Source organism: Medicago sativa, chromosome 5 (genome assembly GCF_051527215.1).
Source record: "Medicago sativa cultivar Bolivia chromosome 5, Bolivia_mono, whole genome shotgun sequence".
NCBI classification, from domain to species: domain Eukaryota; kingdom Viridiplantae; phylum Streptophyta; class Magnoliopsida; order Fabales; family Fabaceae; genus Medicago; species Medicago sativa.
In genome coordinates this window covers 72,376,682-72,391,176 of record NC_140753.1, presented here as the reverse complement: position 1 = coordinate 72,391,176, position 14,495 = coordinate 72,376,682, and the positions used below count along the sequence as shown (strand labels likewise).

At 29.8% G+C, this 14,495-nt stretch overlaps 1 protein-coding gene across 1 annotated transcript; it reads left to right on the top strand.

The window, feature by feature from the left end:
- The first annotated feature begins 607 nt into the window (after positions 1 to 607).
- On the top strand, positions 608 to 1,388 carry LOC146924713 (DUF4228 domain protein). Its single transcript, XM_085709660.1, has one exon. The coding sequence runs from the start codon at positions 656 to 658 to the stop codon at positions 1,283 to 1,285; it is 630 nt and encodes a 209-aa protein (XP_085565786.1). The 5' UTR covers positions 608 to 655; the 3' UTR covers positions 1,286 to 1,388.
- The last annotated feature ends 13,107 nt before the right edge of the window (positions 1,389 to 14,495 follow it).

Here is a 14,495-nt window from a genome sequence, read left to right as displayed (position 1 = left end):
CTAATAAGCATATATTTTTGTCTACTTAGCATAATGCATCAACATTTTACCATTTTCATTTGCCACCAAAGTCCAAAAGTGAATAAATATGAGATAATAGACTTTGAATGAAAGATTTCATATGAAAGAGAATGACATCCAAAAATTAAAAAAAGAACGGTTCATAATAATGTTTTGACTTTCAAAGAATACTACATTGAGTTTGATTATCTCATTAGATAAAGAGATTCCACACGAGTGAGTTTGACGCCACACCTTAACCTAAATATTAACGAATTAGGTATATGACTCATACCACTCATATGTTTCTCAATATTTACTCTTGCATCCAATGAAGAACTTTAGTTGACACTTAAAACAATAACGTCTCTCACTCATGTTTGAGACTCTCTACATCTGCAACACCCGGAACCACACATGCTTCCTCCGTAAAATTGAATTAGGTTATTACACCATCGTTGGACCTTATAGAGGGAGCCAACATTAGTGTGGATCAATCTATTGGACATAAAACAACTATATAAATGAGAATAATACCACATCTTCATCCAATATTTTAATTACAAGGGAATTCTAGCCCGTGCTTGGCACGGGTATCCATACTAGTTTCCTTAAAAAAAAGTCTCCACATATCTCTCCAATACATCTTGTGAAAATGGGAAATGCATCAATCACTCTATGCTTTAATCACAACACAAACTCATCATCGTCAATAGTGAAGCTCATATTTTGGGAAGGAACATCAAGATCATTGAAAGGAAAACATATAGCTGGTGAAATAATGTTTGAATTCCCTGAAATGATGGTTTGCCATGCAGATTCATTCTTTATAGGACATCCAATTCCAGTTTTATCCATAGATGATGAACTTATGCTTGGTCAAACCTATTTTGTTCTACCTATTGACCGTTTTGCTATTGACACCCTCTCCATTTCTTCAATCTCAGCCTTTGGATCTTGCCCTAATAAATCTCCTATCAAATTTGGAAAGTGTCCTTTTGAATATTTGAAAGGTTCCAATGGAAGGGTGGTTATTAAGGTCATGCCTGAGTTCATAACTGGCCTCATCTATGGTGACAAAGAGATGAATAATAATGGAACACCTTACAGCAACGGTTTCCTTTGTAGTACTCCTGAGTTGAAAAAACATTATGAAGCACTTGTGAAGTCTAAGGATCAGGTTTGGTCACCTAAGCTTGAAACTATTACGGAATACAAGGTTAGGTTTTCACCATGTAGGTTCATAGAATGGAAAGAAAAAGAGAAGCCAATGGAATTGTACTAGAATATAGTAATTCATGTAATTTTAAATTTACTAATTGTTAATTATACATATTTGAAATCTATACTGTGATTATTTCTAGTCTCATATTCAAGATGATTAGCCACATGTTTTCCTCCCTAACTTTGTTATATTTTTTGTTGTTGTTGAATTGATCTTCTTTTTACTCAACTGTAGATTTATGATCAAATTTATAAACTAGTGATGAAATTTACTCAACTGTTGAATTTTTTGTTATGATGAAAATTAATAATAGTAAATCACTAGTGGGGAATTTATAAACTAGCGTAAGAAATTTAGAGAAATATATATGTCTCTTATTTTAACAAAACATTTGACTAAATTAGTAACGCTCATCAAGAAGAAGAAAAAAATAGTAACGGGTTTTTTTGTCTGATCTAATTTTTGTACCTGAAAACTTTTTTTTTCTTTTCCATTTCATCGATTAGAGTAACCGTATTCGAGATTTGTCAGACACTAAAGATGAACATCTCTCTCAACTAGAATTCAAATCTTAATTCGTCAATCTTCATGTTGTGGATGTCTAGTTAGTTCCTTCCACTAAATTCAAACCCTATCGGTTGATTTTATTTTTTCCTACGTGTGAATATTTATATTTTAATATACAAAAGGAAGGTTACCAATCACGGGTCATGTTTTTTGTCAAAATAAATAATTATGAGTTATATTAGACATTATATGTGAGTACGTCTTTCAATTAGAATTTAAACTTTGGTTTGCTATGTTGTGCAAGTCTAGATCATTCCGCTTAGTTTTAACCATATTGGACCCATTTGTTGATTCTATTTTTTCTACTAATGAAAATTGATTATTTGATATACAGAAGGAAGCTTTTACCATTCATGCATCAGGTTTTATTTATTTGTTTTCAATAAATTTCATCTATTTGAGATAATTTTATTTTAGCCTATCAGACACTAAATGTGGTACCTCTTTCAATTATGATTTAAACCTTATTCGCATGTTGTAGGAGTATGGCTAGCTAGATTCAACCCCTATGGTGGGTCGTGTTAATTTAATTCATAGAGAATACCCAGCAAGTGTGCACCTAATTTATTGAACGGTCTTAATTATCGCACTCTCAAACTACACATGTTGAACTACATATACACCATTCAATTTCTTGTTTGAGTCTACTTTGCTTTTAATATGTCATCATGAAAATGATTTAAACCTTATTCGCATGTTGTAGGAGTATGGCTAGCTAGATTCAACCCCTATGGTGGGTCGTGTTAATTTAATTCATAGAGAATACCCAGCAAGTGTGCACCTAATTTATTGAACGGTCTTAATTATCGCACTCTCAAACTACACATGTTGAACTACATATACACCATTCAATTTCTTGTTTGAGTCTACTTTGCTTTTAATATGTCATCATGAAACTATGTAGAAATATGTCATCATGAAACTATGTAGAATCAAAACTATTTAGGAACAAAATAAATAAAACTTTATGTAGGAACAAATTGGAGGTTTGGGGAATTAATTTTGCTTCCTAAATACCTTTAACAACAAAATTAGGTAGCAATAAATTATTAGAATCGGTTACTATCATCTACATACATACTCCCTCCAATCACATCTGTAAGCAAAAAATAACTTTTTAAATTCATTAAATAACTAATATATTTGGTCTATATATATGCCACATACATTGGTTATTCAATGAACTTAAAAAGTTGTTTTTTTACTTATAAATATGATCGGAGGGAGTACATAATAAAACAAAATATAAAGCTAGAGTTATAAGTGTCTTAGACTCTTGATAGACAAAACTTTCTAAGAGGTACATGCAAAGGTGGGCAGCAATGCATGTTCTCATGCAAATAATATTTGTAGAACATCTCCTAACTAACCAAAGACTTAGGGTTTGTTTGGTTCAACAGATTAGAGAAGAGAAGAATCAGTTTTAAAGAGGGTGCGGGAAGCGAAGGAGAGAGAGGAGGGATTATAAAAAAATTGTGTTTTGTTCGACGAGGGGTGGAGAGAAATTTTATTTGAGGAAATATGTAAAGTTACTTTTTTTTTTTACAAATGTAATATTTAAAATGATTACATGAAATAAAAGGACATGATGATGAAGTCAAAATGTAAAAGAAATATTATCTCCCCTCCAAATGCTCTAGTTTGGCGGAGAGCTAAATTTATCTTTTAAGAAATTTTGATCACTTTCCCTTTTAATAAGTAAATCAAACAACTTAAATTTAAGTCATTTTATTTGAAGGATATAATTGTCATATCATATACTCTCTCCTCATAAAATATAACTAAAAGTGAGTCAAATAAAATTGATGTATTTGGTTTAAAGTCTGACCTAAATACATTAAAAAAACAATTACTCGCTTTGCTCGTATTTTATAATGGAGTTAATAATTAATTATTCATAAAACACACCTAGCTTATATATTATTTAATACCTGAAAATTTGAAATAGCGACAAAAATTTAGAAAGAAAAAAATGTGAAATGTGTCTCTAACTTCGATGCCAAGTATTAGAGTCGCCACATTACCAGTTTATTATTATTATCTCTGATTTTTTTGGAGTTAATTGAACTTTTTCTGTTAAAAATAAAAACAAAACCAAAGACATAATATGCAATAAGAATGATCAACTTGGAAACGAATAAGAATACAAATGTTTAGATTCATGATATAAGAGGAAAAAGAGATAAAAGCTTAAGAATTGTTGTATTGGAAACAATGAGAAAGATACTACTGAATAAATTGGTTACAAATAAATCCAACTTCTATCTTATTATATACTAACTAACTAAACTGAATATAACTACCTATATTTCAACAACAAACACATTGCAAAAACAGTGGTTCGGTGTTTTTGGTGGTAAAAAGATACTCTTGGTGATATGCAATTAAATTATACACAAGGTTCATTTTAGAATATGAACTTATGTATTCCTTGTACCTTTAGTAATTTGTATAAGGAATATGTGTTGCATGTTGACTGTGATTTCTTTTGTCATCATTTGTGGGGGGTAGGTGTTGATATAGTAATTCCTAGCAAGTCTCGCAATTTTGTTTCACCACTAAAAGAAGTTCAATTAGTGAGGAAAATTTAGAGAAGGAAATATCAATTTTGTCTCTAATATCCTCATTTTTTTTTGGGTAGAATGACAAAAGAAAAAGAAGAAGAAGAAGAAGAAAAACCTTAAAAATAGAATTCAGTCTTGGGCATCAAGTTTCAACACTAACTTCAATTCTGATGGGGGAGCATGCCAAAAAGTAACACCAATCTTGAAAAGCGTTTGAGCTTTGTCAAAAAAACAAGCGCAATGGTTTTCTTCTTGAAACACATATTGGAAAGAAATGTCAGGGATATGCTCCTTTTACCCAAAAATTTCACCAACAAAGATGGTATACATGCATATGAGAGTGATCTGGATCTTGAACAAGACAGAGGACTTCTAAAGAATTTGTTTCGCAAATAACTCGTTGAATAGAGTTGTTGATTACCAACATCAAACCATGGTAAACCCCAAATAGCTCAGCAAAAAGCGAATCCCCCGGCCCCTCATTAGAAGAGAATCCAGCTATCCAATTTACCTTGTTATCACAAAGTAAACCTCCAGAACCAATGTCACCGGAAGCACCACAACTTCCATCAATATTCAGCTTAACACATCCATCTTGAGGTGAGGTCCAGTTAACCATGTGACGATTAATGTGGTGCTCAGATGAGTATATATTAACAAAAGTTAGGTCGGTACACATAATGTCTACAAAATGAATGACATTTTGAGTTTTCCATTACTTGTCATTAAGAATATGATTATTTCTAATATTCTCATGTCTAGTGAAGGATTTTAGTTTTTCTCTCTAATTTTGATAATTAATAAGCGATAACCCTTATAAAGAGGCTTAGACACCAGCTAGGAATGCATGATATGTAATTTTTATTGTTCTTACGAATCATATTGATTATTTTATTCCCATTTTTTAATAAGTTTTAACAGCGATACAAAAATTTGAATTACCAACCGAAATGGATGTGTAGAAGATGAAACTGGGCTGGATCTCCTACTAATAGACGGTGAGAATAAAGTATCTTAATCTATAGTTTAATTTATTAATTTTGCTTATTTTAAGTTGTTTATGGGTGAAAAAAGAAAGTTCTTGCCCTTTTTATTGAGGTGGATTTTTTTATGAACTTTTATAGAGGTTTGTGTTGTAGTAGTTGTATTTCTCAAATTTTACAATTTATGTGAGATGGTTTTTTAAGGCAAATTATATCGTACATCCAACATATTTGAGTGTACCGGTACATCAAAACTTTAAATTTATAGTTAAATAAGTTGTTTTTTTGAAGAAAAATATTATTTTTTATCATTTATAATTATAATGATTAAATCTTATTCACCAAAAGCGTCAACGAAATAAAATTGAATTTTTATCGCTCATAATAGAGAACTTTGATTATTTTATATGATAATATGTAAAAAAAATTACTATGATTCTTATAAACAATGAATGATGTGTTTTTCTTATGAAATGATATTTTCTAAAATATAAATGCCGACAAATAACTATTTATTTCATAAAATTGATCGTTAATTTATAGATTTAGAGCCCGTTTGTTATAGCTTTTTTAAGAAAAAAAATCACTTTTTTAAAAAAATAATCACTTTTAAGATTTTTGTATCCGTTTGTTACAGATTTTTTAAAAAATCAGAATCTAAAAATAATCTAAAAACAACTTCAAATGAGAAGCTGTTAAGAGCAGCTTCTCAAAAAATAGATTTTTTTTAGAGGAGAGAGAAAATATGATTTAAAAGATTGAACTAATTTTGTAACAAAAAATCCTTTTTATATAGTTGTATCCAAACAAACTAGATTATTTGTTTAAAAAAAGTGATTTTTATTACGGTAAACAAACGCAAAATAGATTCTGATTTTTCACAAAATCTCTAAAATATAATCTCTAAATTATTTTTTGTCAAAATCACTTTTATTTTAATCCGTAACAAACAGGCCCTTATAAAGTAAGAGTACAAGTACACCTCAATTTACGAGTGTACCGTAGAAGTTCCTTTTTTTTAAATAATGAAAAGTTTAGGTGAGTTAGATTTTAGGGTTCATCAGGATTAGAGTATATCTTGAGACTCTAAAAACACTTACAAAGATACTTCGATATCATCATTAAAGAGGTACTTACATCAACAACGCCAGTTAAATTCACTTTTATGTGGAATATGAGTCAATTCTTTATCAACTCAACCAAGTATCATTGGCTTATTTTAACAACTTTGTTTATATGGAACTTTTAGACAATAATTTTGAAGTGGACCATTAAGGTTTAATTTGTATATCGGGTTAGTCTAATATTTTATTCCTATGAAAAATAATATTATTGTTAATTGATAACCAAAACCAGCCTAAAGGACAAACGGTTCAGACAATAATTTTGAAGTGGACCATTAAGGTTTAATTTGTATATCGGGTTAGTCTAATATTTTATTCCTATGAAAAATAATATTATTGTTAATTGATAACCAAAACCAGCCTAAAGGACAAACGGTTCAAACTAGAGTTTTTTTATTAATTTTTTTTACAGGTTTCTCAAAATAATTGTCACTTTAGAATACCAATGCACATTTTTTTTTTTTTTGGGTCTTGTTATCTTGTGCCCTAAGGGCACAAGTTAAGGAATCCAAAATTAGAATTTTTTTCATAGAAAAGAACAAAAGTTTGACTTTGAAAAGTTGAATAAAGTTGAATGCACAACTTTTAAGAGAAATACTTCTATTTTAAATTCCCTAACATATGCCCTTAGGGCACATGTTAACATTGGCCTTTTTTTTTCCTCAAAAAAAATTATTATTTTTTTCCATTATTATACCCTTATTTATTGAATTTCATCCAATTTAACTACAATTAATAAGGGTGTGAGCAATGCTATATATCAAGAAAGATTCAAGAATGACATGACAGAATAATCACCCTTAGATTTTATCAAGAAATTGTCTCAAAATTAATGTTAACTAATAAAATCTCAACCTGACCGGAAATAATGGGGTGGTGGGTGTTCTGTATTTTTTTTTTATGAAAGGTTAATAAATAAGACTGAAATCTAAGGGTGATTATTCTGTCATGTCATTTTTGAATCTTTCTTGATAAAATCATTCTTGATATCTAGCATTTTCCATTAATTAGTATGTCAAATTATATATTTATACTCCCTCCGATAGTCGTTTAAGGTTTATGCACGATTATTACAGAAATGACTAACTGTGCTGGGTTTGATGGTAAAATTAGTAGTATCATTTACTAAAGGAAAATGCTAGATATCAAGAATGATTTTATCAAGAATGACATTACAGAATAATCACTCTTAGATTTCAGTCTTATTTATTAACCTTTGTTGAACATGACAAGGGTCTCATATCATTCTTAACCCAATTTCAAACCTAGAATTTAGCAAAACTTAATGTTTATATTTCTTTATACGCTTTGTGTTATATTTTTATTTTACGAGAATACTCGTATTAAACAGTGTTTTAGATGTACTCTCTCCGGTCTCAAATGTAAGAAACAAAAAAGTAATGTACAAATATTAAGAAAGTGGATTGACCACATTTAAGTCATTATAAAAAGTGATATTTTTTCAATTTTACCCTTGTCTTGAAGTAGTAAAGACATTCATGAAGTGAGTTTAATGAAGGTAAACATGAAATTGTGGCATTTAATAGGTTCATTTTACTATATTTTTTCTTATATTTGAGACCACCAATTTTTTTTTCTTACATATGAGATCGGAGGGAGTATTGGTTAAACACTTAAAATAAAATAAGAATTCTTTTATAAAAAGTAGTATAATTATTATTTGGTCAAAAGTAACAACTTATATTTTCAAAATAAAATTTCTATTTATAGATTTGTTAACTAGTATTCCAGACGCATTGATTAATAAAACCATTTATTTTTAAAAAGGTTTCACTATAAAATTTATTTTATACCTCCAAACATTGAGTTGGCCCTTATTTTTATACCTCCGAACATTGAGTTGGCCCTTATAGCCAAGCTTAGAGTCTCATCGGATAATAACTTTATTTATCATTCTTTCTCTTCAGTTGATCTCTTGTATCTTTTGAAAAACAACGCAGCTTAAACTTTCTTTTCCATGGAGTAGTTTGTGTTTGTTTTCCTTTTTGTTTCTATTTTTCCTTTGTTGTTTCTTTTAGCATTGTAACAAAAAAAATATCATCTTTATCTTTCAAGGAAATGCAAAAGCATAGTCGCCCATGCAAAAGTATACTTTTCCATCATGAATTAATATTTCTCACAAAATTCCAGATATACATACGATGTCCCATAAAAATGATTAATATTATTAGGCATTGACTTGCTAAGGATCTTAGTCTTTCTCTACATAGACTACTTTAATTTGATTATTAGTATTATTTTCTTTCTGAATGGCCATACTTTCTTTGATTAGTTGTTTCAGACGACGTTGGTCGAATATTTGAGGAGAAATTAAGTATATGAGGAATGGATGAGTGGTGAGATTGGAATTGGACTGTATAATATGCGAACACACGTCTTAGAAAACTAGAACTGTTATAATATTTTTTTTTTTTTGAAAGATCTGTTATAATATATATATATATATATATATATATATATATATATATATATATATATATATATATTGTTGGAACGCTAGTTAAAGTCTAGTGAAAAAATTGGAAAGAAAGAAAACACTATGACAAACTAGTGTGTGGGTATGTGACTTAAAAATGTCCCACATTGGAGAGTCACCCCAACTAGTAAGTGTTTATATAAGGGTGGGGTGACCTCCAAGGGTGTGCCCTTGGGGTACCCATTTTTGTGAATGTATGAACGCTTACAAAATATATATATCACGCGCGACGACGACGCCGTCCGTCCGGCCGGCCGGGCTTGGGTCGTGGGTCAGAAAATTGATATATATTTTTTTGTCACTTGAAAATGTTAAATTAATTAATTAATTTTTCATTATACGAAAGCGTTACACGTAACAAATTGATGTGTTACATTCCGACCCGATCCAAGAAACTTCCGGATATTTCCAATTAAGAAAACACGTTTGCTTTGCTTAAGGATTAAGCAAACTTAATCCCCAAGTAATTCTCACGAACTCTGCCTATAAAAGGAGAGCTCGCCACACTCATTCTTCACACCAAAATCTCATAGTTGATGCTTCCTGTGCGGTTTTCTCTCTTCTCCCTTCGATTTTAACAAATCGTTCTTCTTCTTCTACTCCTTTCTGTCCCATCGATTTCGAATAGAGCGGTTACGTACAGTATCGAGTGGCTTCGATCAAACGATTGAACCATACTTTGAGCTGTAATTCTCGAGCAACTATATATTGTGCAGTATATACTCGTAACAGTGATCTGGGCTGTTTTATCCTGGAGACGGCGTGGTTGATAGTCTACCTTGCACAAACTAGGGTAGTGCCGCGAAACGTCTTAAAGAAAGCGACCTGGTCGTGACTCACCCAGTAATTTCGTTCGGTATAATTTTTAAATCAAAAACAACATATATATATATATATATATATATATATATATATATATATATATAGTAATTCATTTTGAAATTATCTAACTGTAACTAAAATGAAAAGAAAAAAAAAGTTTCACAAAAACCAAGAACTTAAAATAAATCAAGCTCTAAAATTTGAGAAACAACATATTAAATTTTAACGGACTAATAGAATATGTAAGACTCTTGAAATGGACGATGATGATACATTTTTGGAAATAATGAAAACAATAATTTGACATTTTCATTGTTTTAAAAAAATGCAAACAATTGTTAACAAATTTTAAGAAAATGAAAATAGAAAATGCTTTCACAACCTGAATCGAAAGAAAAATCAAACGTGAAGGGAATGCTACGAATGACAACTTGCGAAATCCAAAACGTGCCTTTTTTTTTACTCCAAAATTTGTCATTTTTGTGGTATTTGACACTTTTTGGATTCTATAATCCTACCTGATCTAAGGGGTTTTAGATTATATAATCCGAAAGTAGTTTTTGCTGAGACTACACAAACATCTTGAAACTGCTTTTGTCTTCTAACAGTTTCCGAACAAAAGATATTTTTTGAAAAAATATGGCGCGTGAGAATGCAATAGGTTGGAAAAAGTAATCCCCTGTGTCTTTTAGTTTTGGGCTTAGAAATGCTTGTCCAGTGGGTTAGTCCAAAAAAAGGAGTAAAGCAAATATAAGGCCCGGTTCAGTTAATAGATTTTTGAAAATTGCTGTTTACACTCTTGTGAAGGCTAAGAAACACCATAAAATAACGAATTTAACCTCAATTTTCTTTGACCGTTAACTACCGCTGGTTAAAATTGATCGGTAGTTAACTGTCGATAAAGTTATTTTGGTATTTTAAGGGTGTTTCCCAACATCCTTTGATGTGGAAACAACATTACTAGATTTTTATGCACTGTTGGTGTATACCAGTTGAACAAATACCAAATCCTCCAAGTTAATAAATTTTTCTACATCACAAACAATATTAATTAACTTCTCGTCATAAAAATGGTAACAATATTAATTAACTTCTCGTCATAAAAATGAACTTGGTAGAAGTAGTGGGAAATGGGGTGAAAGATGTCCACCATTAATGTTCCTTTTCACATAAAAAAGGAAAATTTTACTGCGATGAACTTGGTAGTAAGTAGTGGGGTGAAAATTTTACTTATGAAGTAGCTATGCTTCACTATTGCATAACACAAAACAACCACAAAAAAGTTACACTTGTCGTATACATACAAAAAAACTATTTATAGAAAACACAGTCATGTGATTGACTGGGGGAAGTAGCATTGTGTTCTAGCAATTTGAGCAATGATAGTGAGATTACATACACAAGTCTTGATATACAAGAAATCAAGGTTTTTCCTTTTTCTTTTGATTGTGATGGAAAACTCTACATTACACAACATACAAATTACTCATTCTTACACAATAGTGCATGGTACATGGACATTTAATGCATTGCACCCCTAGATAAGAGGACTATGTTCATAATTCACTCTTACACCACTGGCCCAACCTCGGCCCAACCACATGTCATGCCACCACAACACTGTTGTAAAGAAAATATTACTCTCTCCCTCGTTTCAGATCAAGTGAGTCAAATGTTCATTTCACATATATTAAGAAATATATAAATGAAGGAGAAAGAAAAATTGTTTTAATTGTTGGGTCATGTATTCTAAAACATTATCTTTTTACAAAAGAGTGAAAAGACTATCTTGTTATGTGACGGAGTGAAAAAAATTGTTTTAGGCGTTGAGTCAGTTATTTTAAAACAATACTTTTACAAAAGACTATTATGGGATGGAGTGAGTATTACTTTTGAACTTGATGGACCAATTACTGATATTGTTTTTTTTAAAGAGTGCGGCCGAATATGATGTTAAAACTTAAATGTATATTTTTGGAATGTTGAAACTAATTATTTTTAATAGTGAGGTGATTAACTAACACAACCCTCTAATGTTTGATTCAACTCTCAAAAGATCAAAAACCAATCGTAATATATTTGCAAAAGCAAATAATAACACCTTGTTGACATGGCCTTAATCAGAACCATAAATTACTTTTGTTTTTTTTAAGGAAACCATAAAATTACTTATTTAGTCAGTGAAATGATTTTAACTAACCTCAGAAAAACATATCCATCATTGATGAACCAAATTACAACCTATTTTTTATAAATAATATCAATAGAGTTTATTTTTCTTTAAAAAAAAATGAATTGGGTCAGCGGCGAAGCTAGCAATAATTCTATGAGGTAGTCACATATAAAGATTTTTTTTTTTAAACTAATCTAACCCAGTAGGCAAAAAAAATTCACAATAGCTATTACTTATATAAAATGTTCTTTATAAAATATACACTTGATTCAACAAGAACGGATTATACCAAAAAATGCAGCAATAAACTATTTTGTACCAAAAAAGCCAAACATAAAAAATTGGTTCCAAAATAAACGAGATTACTGTGTGAATGAGATCAAAGTGTGAATTGAGATCAATCATCAATCGAATCTAATTATGTGCTTGATGATCTATTATTGTTTAGGACACCATGTCGTTTGTGGCTCTTCTCTTGTATTCCACCGTACTTTATTTGTTAAATAAACTAGATATTGTTATTATTTATTATTTATCTCTTTTGGGTGTTAATCTTCCGGTTCCTATACGACATTATCAAATAAATTGAAATTCGACCGGAAGCTAAATAAAAATAGAAAAAAATATTTCACGTAAAATAAAACTTGGGGTAGCTAAATATATATTATTAAGGGTAGTTAAATATAAAAATATACATACTCGTTCAAAAAAATATTTTTTTTTGGGGTAGCTAGGGCTACCCCTCCCTTATACTACCATCCGCCCCTGAATAGGGTTTATTTTGATACACAATCAGTGTAAACACTAAAACATTTTCAAACAAATCATACACGTAACTCTAGAAGTAATTACGACTCTTGACCAATAAAAAAAAAGTAATTATGACTAAAGCTAAAAATTAAAAACGTTTTCAATGATATGACGACTATGGAGTAATTGACAACGTAAAAAAAATCTTTGCACTGGCAAATTAATTAAGTCCAAAACAATATAGATTGACAAAAATAATCAACTTTCCATGAATCATCAATTCATCATAATATATTTATGGGTTAATTAAGTTTGTAGTCCCTATAAATATTCACAGTTTTGTTTTTAGTCTCTACAAAATAAAATCACACTTTTAGTCCCTGTGACATTTTTCTTAAGCATTTTAGGGACTAAAAATGCTGATGGAAAAATTTTATAGGGACTAAAAATGCTGATGGAAAATTTTATAGGGACTAAAAATGTTGATGGAAAATTGTATAAGGACTAAAAAGTGTGATTTTATTTTGTAGGGACTAAAAACAAAATTCTGAATATTTATAGAGACCATTTACTTAATTAACCCTATATTTATATGGGGAAATAGTCACTTTGGTCCCTGAATGAGTGACGAGTAGTCACAATAGTCCCTCAATGTGTCGAAATTGTAAAATAGTCCCTGATTGTGCACTTTGTTAGTCAAAATAGTCCTTGATATTAAAATATTTCGTTAATATTGTCATGTTAGTCCTTCAATAGACTTATTGTCATATTAATCCTTATACATACTTACTTATTGTCATTTAGTCCCTATATCAAAATAGTTATTGTGAGTATTAAAGGATTATTTAAGCTTTATGGACTATTTTGACTAACAAAGTGGACAATCAAGGACTATTTTGAAATTTTGATACATTGAAGGACTATTGTGACTACTTGCTACACATTCAGGGACCAAAGTGACTATTACCTCTATATTTATAACATATTAGTTCCCGTGACCTTAAGTCAGTTAATAAGGACATTGCATAATATATATATAAACGTTGAAGTTTAAACCTGACATTTCAGTTATTCATTTTAAAAATGTGAAGTTTTAACCACAAAAAAAAATATTTACAACAAGTTGATATAAAATCTAAAAACGTTACATTGTTGCTCAAAAAAGTTACATTGATCAGCAACATAAACATAAGAAAACCTTTTAAAAACATAAACCATTAATAACCAAATAAATTTCACATTTCTTTTCATTTTGCTTTTTGAGGGAGAACTTTATTAACCATCGTTATTGTTTTAATTAACGATAAAGATTATGCTCTGTAGTTGTGCGCATAAATACTTCATTTGTATACAATATATATTCTTCGATCACTATTAAAAGCAAAATATTATTATATAATATATTTTAGATGATTTATTAAATGATGTATGTGATCTATAATAAAATGGTGTACATCATTAAATGGTGTACATCATTAATTGCATGAATCTAAATTCTAAATTTTTTGTTATAATAGCGAGTAGAAGGTGTACAAAAAATAATTGGAAATCGAGATAGCAACAATAGAAGTGTTCAAAACTGAATCAATCCAATAGAAAAACTGTAAACTGAATCAACCAAAACCGCAAAAAAATTGCATTTGTTTTGGATTTATTCAAATCATTTATTTATTCAACTGCGTGGTTTGATTCAGTTTGTGGTTTATATTTTACCAACCAAACCAAACCACAATATAAAATAAACACTAATTACACATATATTATCTAAATCAATACTCATAAAAATTCAA